Source organism: Adiantum capillus-veneris, chromosome 23 (genome assembly GCF_014529385.1).
Source record: "Adiantum capillus-veneris isolate H3 chromosome 23, ASM1452938v2, whole genome shotgun sequence".
NCBI lineage: Eukaryota > Viridiplantae > Streptophyta > Polypodiopsida > Polypodiales > Pteridaceae > Adiantum > Adiantum capillus-veneris.
In genome coordinates, this window is record NC_140953.1 from 92079497 (window position 1) to 92101372 (window position 21876).

Consider the following 21876-nt stretch of genomic DNA (forward strand, 5'->3'; position numbering starts at 1 on the left):
AGAGGGAAAGCTCTGTGTGGAGAAAGCGGCCATGGAAAGCTTGGTGCGGGGAGCTCGAGAGAGCTCGCCTCCACGTGTGTATTTTGTATGCTTTGGTATGCAACCATGGTTGTATTTGTTTTTTGTTGTTGAATGAAAAAAGTCCCTCCATTTTGAAACGTGCGGTCACGTCGTGCCGGGTTCTCCTTCTCCCTTCTTCTCTGATCTATTGCAAGTGGGTTCGGGTGTGTGTCGGTAGTGTTGCCCCCCCCCCAACAACAATGTGAGTGCAAGGAGGGAGAGAGTTGGAGCGGTGTTGTGTGTGAAGGGCAGCGACCGTTAGTGCATTTTCTATGGGTGAGGGTTTTGTTAAGTTCTGTGTATACTCTGAGCTATAGGAGACATTTCTGTTTGTGCGTTGGGTGTGTTTCCCATTCCCCCTCTCCAACGGTCTTAAGTGTGTTCACACACATCACTACCATATACCTCGGTAACAATATTTAAGAAAACTCGTCCTCTCTCCCCCCTTCTCTTTCTCTCCCCTCTCTCTCTCTCTCACACACATCTCCTTTTGTTTGGAACCCGGTAGGGTAAGGGAGCCAGTTTAGAGATGAAAAATTGTCAAATTCGGGAAGGGGGGCTGCAGATCTCAGCCCTCCATCCCCTCTACATTAATCTGCATAATACTCGGATGCTGTCCACCGATGCTCGACACCTCAGCAGTCAGAACGTCTGCAACACCTCCAGTACCAACCTGCCAGGTCAACGCACGGAATGCATGGAGCTCTCGCCACCTCAGCAGTGGGAATTGACTGTACTGTCAACCGTTGTCAAACACCAGCAGCAAACCACCTGAATCCAACCGCAGCAGATGGAATGTCCTCTGCTCTTGACAACTCAGCAGACGGAATGTTCTCTCTTCTTGACAACTCAGCAGACGGAATGTTGTGCTTGTCACTCCAGGTAGATGATAGGCATTGGCCCCCCTCGCCCCCGACATTGAAGGTCGGGAATGGTCACCTGGTGCCCTTTCCCTTGAAATGCATGCTCCCCCATGGCTCCCGGCCTCCGCCAGTTGCCAAGGAGTCACATGCACTACAGGGAAAGGTCACCAAGTGACCATTCCCTACCCCAAAAAGGATGGTAAAAGACAACATGACCAGCCTGACATGGCAAGCCAGCTCTTGTTAATTTTCAATAAAGACACACCAAGTGTTCATATATTGAAAATTCGGAAAATGCATGGCACAGAGATTGCCAAAAAAAGAAAATAACTTAATAACAAAAATGTGTAGGCACATCAGTACAAAGAAGTTCAAACTCCTTTTACAATGATAAAACTAAACTTTTTCCCCAAAAATGAGTTTACAAAACACAAGCATTCACTGATCTACAGATGTGGGGGGGTTTTTTAAACCTCCTCACCTATTGTCTAGTAGTGTGTAATACCCAATCAGATGTTGTGGAGAACGGCACCTGAAAAGAATATCCATCTATCTTTCAAATGTTGAAGATGACAATTTCAAGAGCTTCCTTGGAAGATTATTCCAATAGTTTCCCCATGTAATTTCTTGCATGTCATATTCTTGCTGCCAAACCCTTCACAGCCCATGAATAATGAGGTCAACCACTGGAGCAGAAGCTAAAAATATCAGAAGGGAGCTAATATTGGCTCACAGCCCAGTGATAAGGAATAGAATCAAATCATGTGATTGTGTCACTGAAATCGGAACCTGGCTAGCCACTCCAAGATGGGGCTTCATACCCTGCTGGGGGGGGCTTGGATGCCTTCGGTTGCAGCCAATCCGCGACACGATCCAGGGCACCATATAAAGCTGGCTTGTTGCCCACCCCAAACTTCACCCTCATGACTGCTGTCTTTAGATCTTCGAGTGTTACCACCGATCTACCTGCTAGTCCATCAACACGGTAACGTTAAACACAAACATGGAGATAAGCCCATAAACCTGCTTTTTCCAAGAGCTCATCCCCTGACTTTACCTTCTCGAACGGCTAGCAAGGCAGCCTCGTTTACAACATTGGCAAGGTCTGCACCCACAAAACCGCCTGTGATGGATGCCAGCATGCTTTTCACAAATTCCACATCCCCTTCAATAGGGACACCACGCATATGAACAGCCAAAATCTGTTCTCTGCCCTTGACGTCAGGTTCTTTTACAAAGACCTTGCGTGAGAAACGCCCAGGCCTGCAGAGAGCAGGATCCAAGGCTTCTGGTCTGTTAGTAGCAGCTATTACCAAAACACCCGTATCTGACTCAAATCCATCCATCTCTGTAAGAAGCTGTGATATGCAGACAAGAACATTACAGGTTGACTTAAAAGGAGTGAGAACCATCTTAACAAGGACGGAACATGAGAAAATTACAGAGACATTTGGAAGGTTAGAATACCTGATTCAGAGTCTGATCTCTTTCATCATTGAAGCTCCTGCCGCGGCGACCCCCGACAGCATCAAGCTCATCGATGAATATGATGGAGGGAGAACATTTGCGAGCTGCATTAAACAAATCACGAATTCGTGCTGCTCCACGGCCAACAAACATTTCCACGAATTCACTTGCAGAAGCCGCAAAAAAGGGCACGCCTGCCTCCCCAGACACAGCACGTGCAAGAAGTGTCTTGCCTGTACCAGGAGGGCCCACAAGAAGTATGCCCTTTGGAAGCTTTGCCCCTAACCTTCTGAAATTCAGGGCTCCACGAAGATAAGAGACAATCTGTGAATAGAACCACAGCTATCATCAACCTGACACAAGCATACAAAAAAGTAACACCGAGCATAACAGACTTCACCCTTGATAGACTTAAATAGAACTTGGAAAGGAACAACACAACTAAGAAATTCAGAAGGCTTGGTGAGCACAATGTGTCATGGCCACAGGAAAAGCAGGGAGCCGGGGCCCTGAACAACCGTTTGGAGATTGACAGTCAATAGGCAATTTAGTAGGTTCTTTCTAGCTTGAGTATATATGTACATAATGGTGCACTAAGATTGTTTATTTTTTCCCTAGAATATCGAATTTCCTTGTGGGTTTACATTTGCATAGTCAGGAAGAGTTTCCAAAGTGTGTGGGTGCGCACGTGCACACACATACTGCAACGAGAGGAGCTAATCTCTATTACTTAGAAAATGCCTCAGAATGCCCAAATGATGCCCATTCTGAGCGCTAGTACAAAGCTGTATAAATGTTTGTATGTATCTCTTGTGTTTGTGTATGTATACACACACACACACACATGTATATAATATAATAATATGCCCATTCTGAGAGCTAGTACAAAGTGTTTGTGTATGTATACACACGCACACACATGTATATAATATATATGTATTTACATACATCTATATATACACATGTATACATTCCCCATTCCCAATGTGTGGCAAATGTATCAAGTTGGAGACTTTCCATCGAACAAAGAAAAAGGGAAAAGCGCTTGTATTTGTTTGCTAGGTGGTTAATAATAGGCATATTAGGGAAGTGTTAGGTGTCGGTAGACAACTACTACTTGAGAATGACTTAGACACAAAGAAGAGGAGAAAAAAAAAGTGTTCAACCTACCTCGACCACACGACATTATTAGAGCACACTTAGCTACCTCACCCATGCTAATTGAGGCTATATTCCAGACAGCTTGCCTCATTCAGAGGATGAGAGAGATGCCATCAGATAGACTCACACACACAGCCTTCAAGGCCTCCAGACAGCTTTCATAGTCAAACAAGCAGGAGTACCAAGACTCGTAGGTGAGCGAGTGGTTTGGCACACATGGATTAGACATGGATAGATTAACACCCTTCCAATATGAACGGGACTCACCCTTTGACTCACCCTTCATCCAGCTCCACAAAGTGAGAGGAACACAATACTCAGACAGGATCTATGGCAACTCTACATCAAAGAGACATAAATTGCACCTAGACAACCTCTTTCCACGAAGATGCAATATCACAGTGGGCACTTCTTCACCATGCTAGACGAGGGGTTCATCCAGAGACCACATAACATGGACACATACATGCCACGTAGCTCACAAGTGGCAATCGGTTAGCTCCGGCTATCATCACACCAGCTAGAGATACAGACACAAACAGCTTCGCAGACACAGAGAGGGGCAGTCACCCTACAGCAAGCTGAGACGGTGCGGGCTAGGAGACGCCCCCGAGCTCCAGGATATAGAGCATTGAGACTCCATCACATACACACCCTGGAGATCCAGACTCGCCAACACCAGGCAGCCCAGGACATATTTGCTAAGACGCTGGCAAGCACAGCTGCAATCACACGACCAGCTCATACACCACACCCACCCATGTACCAGATTTTACACCCCCAGTTTGACATAAAATGGAGCTAGTTAGCTTGATACACTTCATGATTCTTCTTCCCTGAGCATATAGATGTGCACCTATACCCCTTAGAGATAGAGCTCCACCTCCCCCCGCCCTCATATACCATGTACCTTGTATCCTAGTCTCCTATGGATCACCCCTCGCCCCATACCAGGACCACATTTTGTTACTTTGTAATTTTGTCCTTTCCTAATAGATGGAAGACACACACATGTATATTTGATTTCTCATACGCCTACTTCGGCCTCCAATAGACGTAAAAATCTCTCTCTCTCTCTCTCTCTCTCTCTCTCTCTCTCTCTCTCTCTCTCTCTCTCTCTCTCTCTCTCTCTCTCTCTCTCTCTCTCGTAAGACAGCTTTAGGGACAGAGACATAGTTTTCTACTCAGAGACACACCAGATACCGGGACAGCGTATGCCACATGTGAAGGGTTATTTATGGGAAACAGTTGGTCGACCAGACAAAAGATCTCTACGGGGTAGCCGGGGTTCAGGAGGAGTAGCAGTCTTATTTAAAGAAGAGCTGAAACCACTACTACAGATCATCAGGAAAGATGAACAAGCAAGGTATATGTGGGTGAGAATGAGAGCCGAGACAGGTAGATTTCTATATATCGCTATATGCTACTTCCCTCCAAGTACATCAGTCCACTCCTAACCTAAAGGACAGTCCCCTTTCTCCATATTGAGTAATGACATATGGGAGTTTTCTAGAGATGGAGACATCGTTCTCTTAGGAGACTTTAATGCTAGAACGGCCAACTCTCAAGCAGTATTCTATGATACCTCTGAGGAAATGCTCAGAGAAGTGGATTTATCACAGAGGGGGCTTACTAGAAACTCACAGGATAAAGAACACACTGAATATGGTAGACATCTCATGGAGATGGCAACTACACATGGTTTAGCCATACTTAATGGTCTAGAGAATTTCCCTTTATCTGGGGGATTCACATGCTTCCCGCACAGGCATGGGGCCAGCACAGTGGATTATGTCATGACTTCACCAAGCTTTCTTTCTAGTATCGAGGACTTTAAGGTGGGACCCAGACCAGTTGGAATTGCAGTGGATCATGCTCTCTTGACCTTATCAATCTCCTTCCAATACAATGCCTCTCAAGTACCAAGGAAGAAGACACACACAAGATATACTTTCACACCAGAGACTGATTCAGTCTATGTGGCAAAGATCTATAATAGGATGTGGGCAGCCGAGCCAGTATATACTGTAGAGGAGATTACTTCTCAGTTAACAGAGATACTACATGGAGCAGCACAAGAGGCATACCCACATACTCAACCTGATCCAAAGAGAGGATCTGGGAACATGCCTCAGAACAGTTGGTATGACAAGGAATGCAGAGAGACGAGAACCCAGGTACAAAAAAGAGCTTACACTTGGGATCATCACATATAAGCAGTCTCGGATTGCTCTTCGGCGTATAGTACGTCGCAAGAAAAGGGCATTTTTAGCCAAACTGGAGAAGGATTTATATCAGCTTTTCTTGAGTCAGGACTCACATGAGGCCTGGCGCTTATTTCACGAGCACTCACCGCCTCCGACGATTACTTCTCCTGAGATTTGGGGTCAATATGTAACATCATTATATATGGTATCTGGACAGCCTCCACTACCAGATCCGCTAGAGACATGCCTTGCTACTAGTACTTTCTTTACTACGGAAATGGTGGAAAAAGCCATTGATAAGATGAAGACAAGAAGAGCATATGATCATGAGGGTCTAGTAGCAGAACATTTGATTCATGCAAGGGATCTACTTTCAGAAGTCCTTGCTCGTCTGTTTAATCGGGTCATGTGTGAAGGATTACCTGAATCTTGGAAATTATCTACTATCGTACCTATTGGGGGATCCTATGATACCCGGGAACTACCGTACCATTATGGTGGGTCACACATTGACCCGACTGTACGCATCCATTCTGGAACAAAAACTGAGTAGATGGGCAGAGAATGAGGGCATAAGGGCAACAGGACAAGCTGGATTCTTACGCTCAGAGCCATTATTGAGGAAGGAAGAGCAAGCGGGAGAAGGATGTATTGTTGCTTTGTGGATTTTCGGAAAGCTTTTGATACAGTACCAAGGGCCAGATTGATGCGCAGGATGCAAGAGTTAGGGGTCCCCAAAGAGATTATCTAGGGGATCATGGCCTGATATGGGTCAGAACTGGTTATGTACGTACTCCAGAAGGGGATTCCGACATTGTTCATTCCACCGTTGGAGTAAAGCAGGGATGCCCATTGTCCCCTACTTTATTTGGTATGTATATAGATGAGGTATCAGATTACATTGATAGAGAGGGTGACAGAGGTGCTCAACTTGCAGGGTCATGGATCCCTTTGTTGTTGTATGCAGATGATATTGTATTGATAGCAGAATCACCAGATGGAATGCAGAGGCAATTAGATGCATTACATAAATTCGCGGAGGACAGCGGACTGTCGGTGAATTTGGGTAAAACCAAAGTTATGGTGTTTAACACCACACCGCAGTGGGTTAGGAGATCAGCACCTACATTTGCATATGGCCAGGATACAGTAGAGTACACAGATGCATACACATACCTTGGTGTGGTATTTGCAGGACCGAAGTTTACTCTTAAGAAAGAAGCAGAGGCTAGATTGTCCAGAGCCTCTGCGGCCTTGGGAGTGTTGGAGAGGATGTGTTCACAAGTGCAATTTCAGGAACCACGAACAAAACTTTGGCTCTTTGATATTGTGGTGGCTTCGGCTATGCTCTATGGGGTCCAGATTTGGGGACCATCTGTGGATCAGGATAATTGGAAGCCAATGGAGAGACCTTTGGTATCTATGATTTCCCGAATGATTAGAGCTAAGGCCTCCGTACCACACGCGATTATCCGAGCGGAACTAGCTGCCCCTCCGATAGAAATTGAAGCTCTTACCAGATCAGTGTCCTTTATACATGGTTTGTGGGATACAAATAATTGCCGCTATACTAGATTGGCCCTCAAATCCTCTCGACAGTTAGCAATGAAAGGGGATACATCATGCTGGTATGCGCAACTGTCTTCGTGGTTTCAGAGACACGGGTTCAGTATGGAAAGATTACCCCCCTACCAATACTCTCTTGAGGCTCCATCACTGGCAATTACACGAACGGAGATTAATAAAATCATCCGTCAAGATCTTATACAGTTGGATACTAAGAGGACATGGGTAGACCCTACACAAGAAATGGGCACGAAGATGGCCGACTACAAAGAAAACTTCCTACAGCTATCTGAAGATGGATTTGTGACTCGCCCGAGCTACATGGATACCCACCTGTCTCATGGTTTGAGATGTGCTATTGGTCAGATTCGTACATCCTCACACCAGCTGGAAATTGAATTTGGCAGATTTAGGGGAATCCCACCTGAGAGCAGAATTTGCAAGTTATGCGGAATGGAGCCGGAGACAGAATTACACTACATATGCCATTGCACCGTATACTATGAGATACGTGGGCGTTTCCATTGCCTATTTAAAGAAGGCTTTCGACCTCTAGATAAAGTCATGCAATACCAAGATCAAAGATGCTTAGGCTTGTACCTACTGGAAATACATCGGCACAGGGATAATCTAATGAGAAGACAAAGAGCACTACAGCCTCAGAGGCAGATCACAGATTTCTTCGGATCGAGAGAAGCAGGAGGGGAAGGAGAAGCAAGAGACCAGCAACCAGCACAAAGGAGTACCCACATCCATACCAAAGGCACCCTCATTGACAGGGCGATTGAGCTTAGGAAATCGAGACGACCACAACCGAGATGCAGAAGCACACTTCACCGGAGGAGACTACAACAAAGGATTAGAAGCATTCTAGCCAGACACCCAGAATGCTCCTAAGAAGTTTATTCAATACTTTGTATTTAGTTTTTCACATTTATTTTCACACTTTCACACTTTTCACACTTAGTACTTTAGTACTAAGGTACCCAGACTTTGTAACAGATTCACCACTTTTGTATCAGTTTGGTCTCATAGGTCATTCTGGCCTTTTTGAAGACGTTAATATAACATTTCATTTCTCTCTCTCTCTCTCTCTCTCTCTCTCTCTCTCTCTCTCTCTCTCTCTCTCTCTCTCTCTCTCTCTCATCCTGTGATTGCTTCAGCATATGCTTGTGGATTTCAGCCATCTGAGTTCTTGTTTTAGAAGAGATTGAGTAATAAAAAGAAACCAAACGGGAGCACCGATAGTGGCAGTTTAGGGCCACCCATAAAAGACACGTAATTTTTTCCGGTGCAATGTCCCAGATGGGAAATTTACCGATATCCGAGTAGTACTGTCACAAGACTGTGACAAACACTAACTTTATTTGTTGGTTTCCTTCTCTTGATTTTTATTTAATTTTTGGGACCCTCTTCTTGAAATCACAAATGCCCGGACATTGCATGTGAAACAGCCGTTGGCCGAGAGTTTCACCCACCATAGTCAAGGCCAGGCAGTCACAAGATGGTTGGGCCGATCGGCACTGAAATCTAACTAGTAGAGAAGTAGCAAGGCAAAGTGGGTAAAGTGGACTTCATAAGTTGGTGGGGGTTAGGAATTAATCCAAAATGGGCAAAGTGGACACTTGGCAAATCTAGAATTTCCAGGACACCTCAGCAAGAGAGGCGCCCAAAATGGATTGGGAAGAGAGAGAGAGAGGCTGATTTTGAAGCCATTGTGAATATTGTGTGTGAGAGTAGTGGGTGCAAGTGATCACAGCTTTAATGGAAAGCTTGCCTTTTCTTTGTCTTATGTAGCACGATGATTCCGCTCGTGCATCTCTCTCCCCTTTTCAATATGTATTCATGATGCCCAGCTCAAGGCATTTTCTTGTGTTATGTACACTTGTGGGATTCTATCAAGGTGGAAAGGTACGTAGTGTACGGTATGTTTTAGGTACATATGGAGCGTACTTCCGTACTGAACCACCTTTCAGGTACATGATAGGTACGTACCATTGGTAAAAAACCCATAAGGAATAGAGGGAGGGGGTTCACGAAGAGTACGCCCAACGTAGGAAGAAAGAGTGGAAGGAGCATACGAGAGAGTGGAGCTTACCTTTCTACGCGGGAAAGTCTCAGGTAGAAGTCTCTCTGTTACTGTCTGTGAAGTTCTCTGCAAAAAGTTGCTCTGTGGAAATCGTAAGGTGAACTAACCCTTGGCACACCTTTCAATTTGCTCTCCAGACCACACAAAAGGCCCAAAGGGCTCGCGTTAATTGTCCACCACGATGCACGCTGAATTTTGCCCAAAATTTTCCGATGCCACCGTACGGTACCGTATGGAAAGGTACATTACATATGTACGGATGCAACCTAGGATTCTCTGCTCGATTGTTGAGGCAAGAGCCTATTGCAGAGGTACCGAATCAGTTAATCACTGATCCAAAGCAAGTACGTGCACTAGTAGGACGATTTAGAGAGATTTCTCGCAAGAAATCTTGTCACAAACTGTTGATGTGTCAAGTCATTGAAGAACTGAGTCAACTTGCAGATGCCGGCCAAGGGGCCTAAACCCTAAGAGAAGTAGCAGAAGAAGAAGCAAAAGCAACGAAAGAAGTTTTACCAACTTACGAGTCTTGTCGAGTGGCCTAATGTGTTCCCACCAACTTATGGGAACCCGTACGATGGGGCCCTAGTCTCTAGGATTAAAATAAAGCAATACACACCCAAAGGAATTTGCGTTGTTGGACTCATGACGTGGCAGCTGTACGGATGCTCACGAATCGCGCTGCAGGCTGCTGACATGGCAGATGTACGGGATTCCACGTTTCACGCTGATGGTTGTTGATGTGGCATACTGTACAGATTTCCGGAATTTACAATGCCAAGCTTTTGGGAGTCCAGGTGCTTTTAGAACATATGCTTTTCCATGTACTACTTTTCCAAGGCCAAGGGCCTTTAAATAATTGCCTAGGGCCCACTCTCTCACAATCTTCTACATGAAGGTGGTTCCAGCGTTGTATGGAGTTGAAACAATATAAAGAAATACCGAAAGGGGCACCAAGGTTTGGGGCCCGTGCTCTCTCAAGGTGGAACTCCGTCACTCCTCGACTCGTGTGTCGTGCATCTCTTTCAATTCAGTTGTTTGAAGTGCTTATAAGTCTGCTCGGTCTGTTCTTTTCCGTTGGCATGTGGTGCCCTCCCGTTACAAATCTCGCCTAAAGCAAAGGGCAAGTAACCCTAGGTGCAGGAGCTTGAGAGCTATTACAAGGAGCGATCGGCACGCGGATCGGAGAACAAAAACAACGAATTACAACTTGCTGTAAATTTTTGCAGGTTTAGGGTTTGGTCACTTTTGATGCCTAAATGTCCCAGGAGCTTCGGGGAAGCTAGGGAATCGTCAAGCAGGTGTTTTGGTGCAATTTAGAAGCCGAAAACAGAGAATTTAGTGTGTTGTGATTTCTCGCCAAGTTTATAAAAGTGCTCTAAAGTGCGTGGGAAATCATCATTTACTTGGGTTCTTGACCGTGATGACTTGTGTTGTTGTTATGCTGCCAAAATTGGGCTATAGTAGGGAAATTTCAGCCCAATAAAAGTGGGACAGCTTGTAGAAGCTTACAAGTATTCTCCACTCCATTAAGAAAAAAGAAATTCCGAAGGGGCGCCAATCTTTGGGGCCAACAGGGTGTCTTTGTCTACTTGGGAGCACTCTAGCTACCAGGTCGTGAATTGTTTCGAAGTGGTGAATTCCAATTGCAGGTTCATTTGTGAAGTTACTTTGTGTCATCCAGTACAGGGGAAGTTAGACGTTATATTTACGGGTGAAAGCTAAAGTTTACTATCCTTTAGTGAGGATACAAGCCGGTTTCATGGTCCGTTGTCGGGACAGCGTCACTTTTTCCTCAAGAAGTGAGCCTTGGTCTGTTTTGGGTGAAGACACAAACTACAGGTACTTGGAATTCCACTATGGCTGACAAGATGGATGACAGTAGAGAAGAGGGTTCTTCTTCACAGGACAAGCTATTCCTAGAGTGCATGAGGTTCGTTAGGTTCACGGCCACCCTTGTCTGTACCTTTTATTGATGTGAATGTGCCACAAGTTCAAGGGATAATGAATGGGCAACTAGATGACAACGTGTCATAAGACAGGCACCGCGTGCTAATAAAAAAGAACAGACTGAACAGACTTTTAGCACTTCAATAACAATTGAACAGAAATAATGACACGGGGAGTGGCGAAATTCCACCCCAAAGAGTATTGGCCTCAAACCTTGGCGCCCCTTTCAGTATTTCTATATATTACTTGAACTCAGTACAATGCCGGTACTCGCGCTCTGCACCTTCACACTGAAGCGTGCCAGAGACTGAGCCCTTTGCACTTATTTAAAGGCCCTTGGCCTTGAAAAGCGGTTTACATGAAAAGCTTGAAACTCAAAAGCTGGCACTGAAAATCAGCCAGCGTAAATCACGAAAATCCATACAGGCTACCACGTTAGCACAGTCAGCGTGAAACGTGGAAATCCGTACATGTTGCCACGTCGGCAAGTCAGCGCAAAATTGGGCGTCCATACAGCCTGCTGCCACATCATCAACTGAATACGCAAGTCCTTCTGTGTGTGTGTGGGTCCTACTTATTTCTCCTCTTTAGGTCACTTGGGCCCCATCGAACAGGGTCCCATAAGTTGGTGGGAACTCTTCTTTAAAAATAGGCCACTTGGCAAGACTTTGCGAGTCGGTGAGAACTTCAACTTCTTCTGCTGCTTCTAGGGTTTAGGCCCCTCAGCCGGGATCTGCAAGTTGGCTCCGTTCTTCAGTGGCTTGACACATCAGCAGTTTGTGACATCCCCCCTTCTTGAAAGAAAGTAATCGTCCGCGATTACAGCATATTTGCAAAACAGCTCAAGTTAGCTCAAAAATTTCTGAGGACATTCCGAGGGACAATCAGTTTGCTCTTTTTTTGTTAAGGAGTTGGCTTCTCCTTTCGGCTCTTTTGTTAAGGAGTTGGCTTCTTCTTTCGGCTCTTTTTGTCAAGGAGTTGGCTTCTCCTTTTGTCTTGATGGAGCTCTTGATCTCCTAGGTCGTTGACTTCCCAGAAAAATCTCATCCAATAAGGAGTATTCAATGGTTGGCACATCACAATGCAACACAAATGCTCACACATGCATGTTACAAGACATAGAAACATAAAGTCGCCGATGAACACTCCTCCCGCATAACCTAACAAGGTCCAAGCCGGGAGATATTCAACGACCCCCTCATCATTCTTCTCGCATAACCTAAAAAGGTCCAGGCCAGGAGATAAAGAGGCCTTTTACAACCAAACGCCCCCCAGACCACAACTTGCATCGTTTTGAGGTGCTAAGAGTAACCACTGCTCAGACTTTTTAATACTCCTCACGCATAACCATCCAGGTCCGGGCTGGGAGTAACAACAAAAATATTTTTCAAGCATTTAATACTCGCCCCACAAATAACCACAAGGGTTCGGGCCATGAGTATGTGCAAGCATTCTCAAATATCATTTCTCAGTACTCCACCCGAGAGTAAAATCACCAATCATTGCAACCAATATTTAAAACCAGAGTCATATAATTCAAATCGGCACCAAGACAAGTTCAAAACAGATACCATCCATTTCAAACAAATTTTGAAACAACACTTTCTCAAATAGAGTGCAAAAGTATCTAACTATAAAACAACTAGAGAGTTCATTTAGGGTTTTGTTCAGACAACCGAACTTTGAGGATGACTTGCTTGCCCTTCTGCATCACAGTGATGGTTCGAGTCCGAGCCTGGAGAGTCGCATCGTTGTGGTCATGCCAAGGCATGCCCAAGAGAACGTCACAATTGCCCAACTTCATAATGTGGAAATCGGCTTTTCCACGATAATCTTGGATAGTCACTGGAAGAGCACCAATGAGCGGAACCACTTTTTGAGTTTGCCTCGTGGCTAGCTCGGCTTCAATTTCTCCGCCCTCTGCATCATAATCAAAGTGCATTTTCTTCAAAAATATTGGATGGATGAAGTTCTCTCTAGCTCCGGGGTCAAAGAAAATAAGGCCTTTTAAGTCATTGACTTTGCCATATGCTCGGCACAATTCATTTGTACTCTCAAGGCGTATGTCATAGATATCAGGGACTAGTCCAATGGTGGGTCTAGCTCTCTTAGCTAGAGGTGGTGCTGGGGTTCTGTCGACAGTTGGTGCGGGCGTCGACTCCGCTGGTCTATCAGTGCGAGGGGACAACTAGAATGGTTATGCCCTGTTTGAAAACATCCAAAGCATTGGCCTTCTTGTAGTAAGGTGTCTCATTGTTGAGGCGTCAAACGAGGCCTTTGCGGTTGATTTTCACGAGACTCTAGAGAATTTGTTCGTTGTTACCAAGAGTTGCGGTTGGTGGCCAGAGGTTCTTCTATGGTAAACTCTAGCTTTCCCTTCATCAATCTGTAGCCGACCGCGGCATGGTCCATAAGCTCTTGCATGGTGGAGACTTGCTTGGAGAGACAATATTCCTGCAATGGTGATGGTAGTCCAATGGTGTATCACTCGCATTGGGCCTCCAAGGGAACGAACCTAAAGAAGGACACCAGAAGGTACACGTCGAGAAACCTCTGGTTATAGTCGTCCATGGTTTCGGTGGCAAGCATTTTCAAGTTGCCCTAGCCACTTTGCCAAAATCCGGACTTCAAAGAGAAGTCATGTAACTGCGTGCAAAGACTGTCTTGAAAGCTTGCCAGGTCCTTGGAGCATGCGGTTGTGTCGCGATTGAACTCCACCACTGCATAGCATTATCTTTAAGAAATCCCGTTGCTCGAGAAATCTTCGATTCTTCTGTATAGTTCCCCAAAGCATAGATGTTGTCGAATTGTTGTAGGAACTGCAATGCTTTCTTCCGATCTTTCACCCCATAAAAAGTGAAAACTTTGACTGTCGTGCCGCCATCCTTGAAATCTTTCGGTTGGTTAGGCGCATATCCAGGGTACGGATAATAAGGGTATCCATATGGGCTCCAACCATTGTAGCCTGGTGGCAGTGGTGGTGGTGGGGGCAACAGCGGCCACAAAGGCGGTTGCACTGGATCAGGGTCAGATGGCTGCACCATATTCCTGAAGACTCCCCCGATCGGAACAGACGGTTCGGAAGGTTGCCGATTGGAAGCTCTCGTACTTTCTAGTGTCAGAGGGGGAGGTACCACCTGAGGCATCGGAGGGGATAACATGTAATTCAAAAATTGTTGAAAACTTTGCAGGATCGGAAGATTCTGTTGAGGATGCCGCGAAAGAATGCCGTGAAGCTTGCCGACAAGAAACTGCAAATATTATGTTGAATTCATGAACGCCATGTCTTGGGTTCTTTATGGCTTATGCCCTGCAAGACAAAGCGGTGAAGACGGGAGCGCGCCCGATGCGAGATGAAGTAAGGGTGGGAGTGGCTAATAAGTCCGAGGTCGGGACCTGAAGATCCTTCAAATAAAATTCCAGTAGCTTCTGGTTTGCTCTGTTTGCTCTTTTGTAGGACCGGTATGCTTTCAAAAAAGCACACGCCTGATGCTCTAATACCATTGTCACAAGACACGCACCACGTGCCAATAGAAAAGAACAGAGTGAACAGAATTTTAGCACTTCAATAACAACTGAACTGAAAGAGAGACAACACGGAGAGTGGCGAAGTTCCACCCCAGAGAGTATTGGACCCAAACCTTGGCACCCCTTTCGGTGTTTCTTTATATTACTTGAACTCTGTACAATGTCAGTACTCTCGCTTTGCACCTTCACACTAAAGCGTGCCAAAGACTAAGCCCTCTGCACTTATTTAATTTAAAGGCCTTTGGGCTTGAAAAGCAGTTTACATGAAAAGCTTGAAACTTAAAAGCAACTGGCCCAAAAGCTGGCGCTAAAGCCAGCGTAAATCACGGAAAATCCATACAAGCTGCCACGTCAGCACAGTCGGCATGAAACGCAAAAATCTGTACAGGCTGCCACGTCAACAAGTCAGTGCAAAGTCCGGGCGTCCATACAGTCTGTTGCCACGTCATCAACTGAATACGCAAGTCCTTCTGTGTGGGTGTGGGTCCTACTTTCTATATTCTCTTTAGGTCACTTGGGCTCCATCGAACGGGGTCCCATAAGTTGGTGGAAACTCTTCTTTAGAAATAGGCCACTCGGCAAGACTTTGCAAGTTGGTGACAACTTCAACTTCTTCTTCTGCTTCTAGGGTTTAGGCCCCTCGGTCGGGATCTGCAAGTTGGCCCCGTTCTTCAGTGGCTTGACACGTCAGCAGTTTGTGAAAGGACGTGTTCAAGACACAATTGGTAGTTGTTGTGAATGCGTTTAGCTGATTGATGCAGAATCCCAGGTTTACGGAGTTTCTGCAAGTTCCACCAGTGTCACAGCAAGTAAGGCAACATTCTCATCGAGTAGAGCTTGTTGAGACACATGGGCAAGTCCCAAATGTGTTCCAGCAAGAGAGAGAGAGAGAGAGAGAGAGAGAGCATTCTCCTATTGTGGAGTCACAGGAGGCTCTTAAGGCAAACCCTTTCTATCCATGAATAGATGGCTAGGATGCATTCCTCAGGCTATACCAGTTCAGCCATCCAGCTTGAGCATCCAAATGCTGGTCTGAATGGACAGGGAACTACCTTCCAAGCTATGCATCACGTATTTCGATACATCTTGGGTATTTTGGAGGTGGATCTGTGTTTCAAAGCATGGCTGGTTATGCACTTCGAGATCAACAGTATATGCCAGGAACAGTGTTTAGTTTGGGGTGCCACAATGCAATTTTGGTATGGCTGGTTTTTCCAATCAACAAGCAAATATGGCAGTAGGAGGCCAAAATGCTAATGGCCAAGGAGCACAAATGATCCCAACCAATGTACCCATGTTGCAGACACTTCCTTATGACAATTTGACAGTGCTTGACAAGCCAAAACCATACAAAGAAGGTGGTGTAGTTATGAAGTTAGACGCTTTCAGTGGTTTTGATGCCAAGATGAGGGCTCTTTCCTTCCTGCAACAATTTGATACAGCATATATAGGGGGGAATTTTACAAAGGCTTCGAAGGTTCAGAAAGCTGCCATTTCTTCAAAGAAAATGCGCATTCATCGTGGACAACTTTATCAATGCAAGGACAAGCATTGGCCACATGGATAAAGGCTTTGGCTTCTCAAGCTACAGGTTGTGGGTTCAAATCCCCCGTTGGGTCCCTCACCTTGTGCTCACCTGGTATTCACATTGCTAGGGCTCTTGCCCTTGAACATTCAAGTGCATCCTCCTCCTAGGGTGCGTGTCACATGCAACAGAAGGGTTTAAGCCTTAAGGATTTAGCTCGGATCTACTACTCTGCACAAACACAAGGTTACTTAACTTCACTTGAAAGAACTGAACTGAACTGAACTGAATGAAAGAGAAACGCACAGAGAGAGAGAGAGAGAGAGATGACACAGTATATCGGGTCCCAACCACCCTCAAGGGCCCCCTTGCTCTGTTGCCAGAGCAAGTCCTTACTTTGTTTCTTACACAAATGCTGATACAATGATGCTAAATGTTGAGATGTTGAGACGCTAATGGGTACTTGATGCTACTAATGCTTGGTACTGCTGGATACTAACGAGTACTGCAGTGGATGCTTGTGACTTGAGAGTAAGAGTGTTGGGTACTGCGGGTACTTGGTGCTTGGTACTGCGGGGTACTTTGGTACTGTTGGTGCTTGGTACTGTGACAACGACAATGACGACAATGAGGCTATGGCTGAATGCTGAAAATGCTAGGGACTCACGGCTCTAATCTGCAACTAACTGGCGATGAAGGGGCTGAAATCTGCATGCTGAAAATGCTGAGCTGCTGGCTGAATTCTGAGATGCTCCATGCTGAAAAACGCTGGTGCCAAAGGGCTGAAATCGCTGATGAAAAGGGCTTGAAAACGTTGGGTACTTGATGCTTGGTATTGCGGGGCGTTGTGGTACTGCTAGTTTCCTACCTCTTCTGCCTTCTCTAGCACCCAAGGGGCTTCATTTATAGGTCTTTCAGCCATTTGCCCTACCTACTTTTACTTAATGTCATGTCAAAATCACTTATTGATAAATGACTTAAGTAATTGTTCATATGCTTATATGCTTAAGTGACTTAACTGTGCAAGTGAGGGTGTTCAACTATGACCTGCCTGGGCATGCACGTCTTGCTAGAGGCTCACAAAGTGCCAGGCTAGGTCTTAAGCTAGACTACGATTGAGGCTAGACTATAGCAAAAACTTGTCCACGTGGCACAAGTGAAGTGCGCACGTGACATCCCCCCTATTAAAGGTGAGGCACAACTGTCGAACTTCTACCTCTGGATGCTTTCTGTACTTCTGAGGCTGAATACTTTTGATAATTGTGGATACATAAACGGTTGACAACTCCTCCAAACTTGTGAATACTTCGGATGTAGGTACTGTTGCGATGTAAACATCAACCCACCCAGAGGCTAGATAGCCTTACCACTGTCGCAGAATGCCAGCCTTGATGCTGACTCTGCCTTGCGAGCAAGTACTATGAGAGTGCACGTGTGCGGAAGCGTGAGACGAGAGAGTGTCACGTGCGCACTTCACTTGTGCCACGTGGACATGCTTTTGCCATAGTCTAGCATGAGTCTTAGCTTAGGACTGAGCCTGGCACCTTTGGGAGCCTCTAGCAGGACGTGCATGTCCATGCCAGTCATAGTTGCATACCCTCTCTTGCGCAATACAGTCATTTCAGCATGAGCATTTTCCAGAGCATAGAACCCTTTTTGCCAAAGTACACATTTTCACTTATTTATTAATAAGAGACTTGTGGGAAAAGTAGGTAGAGAAAATTGCTAAGAAACTATAAAAGAAACCCATTGGGCACTCGGTAGAAGCAGACGAGGCAGCATAAGGTGGTGCACCAAGTGTTGCATTCGGCAGGTGGTCTCTCTCTCAGCAATACCCCAGCAACACTAGCGTTTTTGGAGCAGATTTCAACCATCGTTGTTTTTGCAACAGTACCATCCCCGATTCCACTCCCGGCAGCAGATCCTCGTCGGAAAGCCATCCATCGCGACAGATTTCAATTTTCAGCCTTAGCATTTTTCGGCCTTGACACCGTCGTCGTCGTCGACATCATCATCGTCATCGTAGGTCCAGACTTGACGACGACCCATCGTTGTCATCGTCATCGCCACGACACAGTACCGCATTTTCAGCCCTTACATCAACACCAGTCCTCTGCCTTGCAGATCAGCCAGAGTTTTTGGTTTTCAGCCCTTAGAACAGCAGTTGTCGTCAATATCGTCGTCATCGTCGTCGTTGTTGGCACACTACCCGATCACAGCAAATTCCTAGTGTTTTCAGATTTCAGCCCTAGCCTCGCGTCGTCGTCCTCGTCGTCGTCATGGCAACATCGTCGTGTCCGTGACGATCGTCGTCGTCGTCATCATCATCTTTGACATAGACCAGCAGTACCCGTCGTCGACATCATCGTCATTGACATAGATCATCTGCACCTTGTCATCGACATCATCGTCATCGACATAGAACCTAGGTACCGCGAAGGAATGCTTTGCCATCTGCATTTTGGCAAGCAACCATCAGAACTGTTGTTTCTTCTGCTAGCGCTACTGTCACGATTGTGACTATGTTGCACTATTACATCTTGTCCTAGTTGCAGATACGAGAAGTGACATGCCAATACAAAGCTCGAAGTTACAAATGACTTTGACAAAGGCACTACTCAAGTTGCAGATGTGATACTCATACTTTTGACAAAGATGAGACAAGTTGCAGATATGATCAATTTACAGTTTGGCAAAATAGTCATGGTCAATAACAATGCCATGACATGGGATTTAACAGTTCGAGCTTTGGATGCAGACGCACAACAACAATACATTTCCTTCTCTCAAAGTTTCTACAACTACCTTGGGTTTTATTTTAAAGAGGGAGGGAATGTCACGATTGTGACTATGTTGTAGTATCAAATACGAGAAGTGACATGCCAAGGAGAACTCTTGCGCTTGGATGGTCACGACTCTTCGCTCTAGAGACATGGCTCTTCGCCAAAAGCCACACTCCTTCGACGACTGGTCACACCCCTTTGCTCTACGGGTGCGACTCTTCACCCAATGGTTGCAGCTCCTCGCCAAATGGATGTGTCTTTACGTCTAAAGTCGTGTCTCTTCACCATGAGACATGCCTTTTCACTAGTGACTCTTCAATTCCTATATAAGGAGCCTACTGTACTAGTTTTAATTCATTCAATCATGTGTCTATTAAGTCTCAGTTTGATCTTTAAGTCTGAAGTTTTAGTCTTGAATATAGGATTAGCACCACTAATCCTCACAGCTACACTTCTGGGACCAATTCGTCGCCGGAATACCCCTCCCTCTACCTGCGTTTTTTGCCAGATCTGGCGTTTTCACCAGAGGGGGGCAACGCTCAGCTTGGCCCACATGGATCTTCCTTTCCTACACGACACGGCATCCAATGCCTTGCCATCGAGATTCCCCTACATCTGCTACAGTTTTCAGCCATACTTCCACTGTTGTTTTCTCTGTTTTCAGCCCTCTCAAGGTTGTGACATTGATTCCCCACCCTCCCCAAACCCTCTGCACCGCTCCGAACCCTACCGGAAGCGTACGAGCACGCAGAAAATCGCTGGACAGCAGTGTTTTTATCACCTCGCAGTTGCGTTTTTTCTTGGCTTGTGTTTTTCGCACCGGGAGACAGCACGGAGCACCACCGGATAGTGTCATGTCAGTAGGTAGGGTAATCCAAGATGAGAGGAAAGCCAGACTCAACAGTCTGCGCTGTGAAGGGCCTCTGAGAAGAGGTGTGGTCAGGCCAAGTTGTCTGCATCGTGATCATCTTGTAGAATTAGGGAACCCAGATTGAGAAGTCTGCGCAATAACCTCTAAGAAGAGGAAAGACCAGACCAATCTGTCTGCGCAGTCTTGCCTGTATCTCCTGCCTCCAATCCTCCGAAGTCAACCAAATCATAATCCGCGCCAACAACGCCACCACCAAACCGCAACTCGGTGTGGCTCTCTATGTGAATGAGCTGGGAGTGGCCTACTGCCCAGGTTGGGGGATAAGTCTACTATAAAGTCAAGGGTGAGTAAGCAACTCTGAAGGTAGCAATCCAAATGATCAGGAGTGTATAAGAGCAACTGCACTACCATCCAAGCCAAGCTCCGGGTTACTCTGATTGTAGTCGCGGGATGCCTGATCTCCTGCATCTCGCGGGTAAACTCTCCAAGAGAGTTTAAATCACTAAAGTCCCACTCCAGTCTGTAGATCCAAGCAATGAACCTGTCCAAGAGATCCAAGATCCTCTCCCCAAGTCAATGTAGATGCTCCTGTGTAAGCAAGTGATCTGACGTGTGGAGCTCAAGTGGTAAGTGTCTGTCCACCAAAGATGGTGGTGTCTTCTCTGGGAATGTCAGAATCCCATATGCCATGAGCATGGCCATATCTCGTGTTAACTCCTCTGATAAGTGCATAGGTGTGTCCATAGCAAACCATGTCACCACCCCCTCTGGAGTGCGCAACCGTCGAATGATAGTTGGAATGAATGGATCTCCCAAGGATCGTACGCCTATAGATGATCAAGCCGATGTTGAAGATACCGTGTACTGCAACACTCACTGGCAGACCGCATGGACCACCACCGGATGGTGTCTTGGCAGGAGGTAACTTTTTTTTTTCCGAGAAAGAGATCCTTCTATTACTTAATGAAAACTGCCCATAGGGCTACAACCACCTCCACAAGAGAGGGCTACAACAAGCATGATGGGGAGACTCTCCCAATGAAAAAACAGCATATATACAATGAGGCTAAATCAAGAGATGGGAGGAGGGAAGAGCCACACAGGTGGACAGTAGTGCCATCTGAGCACCCCCTGGACTATGGTGTAGAAAGGCCCAGGGCGCCAAAGTCGAAGGAAAGCCTCGCGACGCTCGCACATGCGGTCGGAGCTACCCTGTAGTCCCTCAAGCTGTCCTCTGAGAGTATGGATCAGCTCTAGCCAAAAGTCACGAACAGTCTCTGCTGGTGGCACAGGGCGAGCCTCAAAGATGCGGAAACAGCGGGCCCGCCAGATGAACCAAAGTGTCGGGCCACTGATGAGCTCCGAGCACTCCTCTCTCTCACTGCACCACTCCTGTGGAGTAAGCTCTGTAGCAGGCTGGAGTGTAGGTCGGCCCCCCTGCATCACTATCATCCTGCTGGTGGAAGATAGCTCAAACTGAAGTGCTGGGCCGGTGAGTGTGGACCGGGCCGCTGCCCCCCAAGTGTATTGTCGAGCCGTGGAGAGAGCAGGCATCAGCCGAAGAACTCGGAGCCACAATTGCTGGGCCGAGGGACAGTCCCAAAGACAATGACGCTGACTCTCCACCAACTGGTCACAAGCTGCACATGCGGCCGAGAGACCACTATGCACAAGCCAACTCCCTACTGCCGTGGCTCTGTGTGCAACCAACCACTGAAACAAAGTGACGCGCCTCGGCTGTCTGGAGTCCCACAGCCTCTGCCAAAAGTCTGCCAAGAACTCGACTGTGAGGCCCTCCTCCTGCCA

The 21876-nt window shown here is 46.3% G+C and overlaps 1 protein-coding gene across 1 annotated transcript in view; it reads right to left on the reverse strand.

The window, feature by feature from the left end:
* Positions 1-1289: 1289 nt before the first annotated feature.
* The window catches only part of LOC147428173 (putative inactive ATP-dependent zinc metalloprotease FTSHI 3, chloroplastic), a 41737-nt gene continuing 21150 nt past the window's right edge, over positions 1290-21876 (reverse strand). The window contains exons 2-4 of the mRNA XM_086496494.1: positions 2391-2714; positions 1981-2281; positions 1290-1889 (exon numbers count right to left, since the gene is read on the reverse strand). Of these exons, the coding sequence (XP_086352620.1) occupies positions 1717-1889; positions 1981-2281; positions 2391-2714 (798 nt within the window). The 3' untranslated portion in view covers positions 1290-1716. The remainder of the gene's footprint in view (positions 1890-1980; positions 2282-2390; positions 2715-21876) is intronic.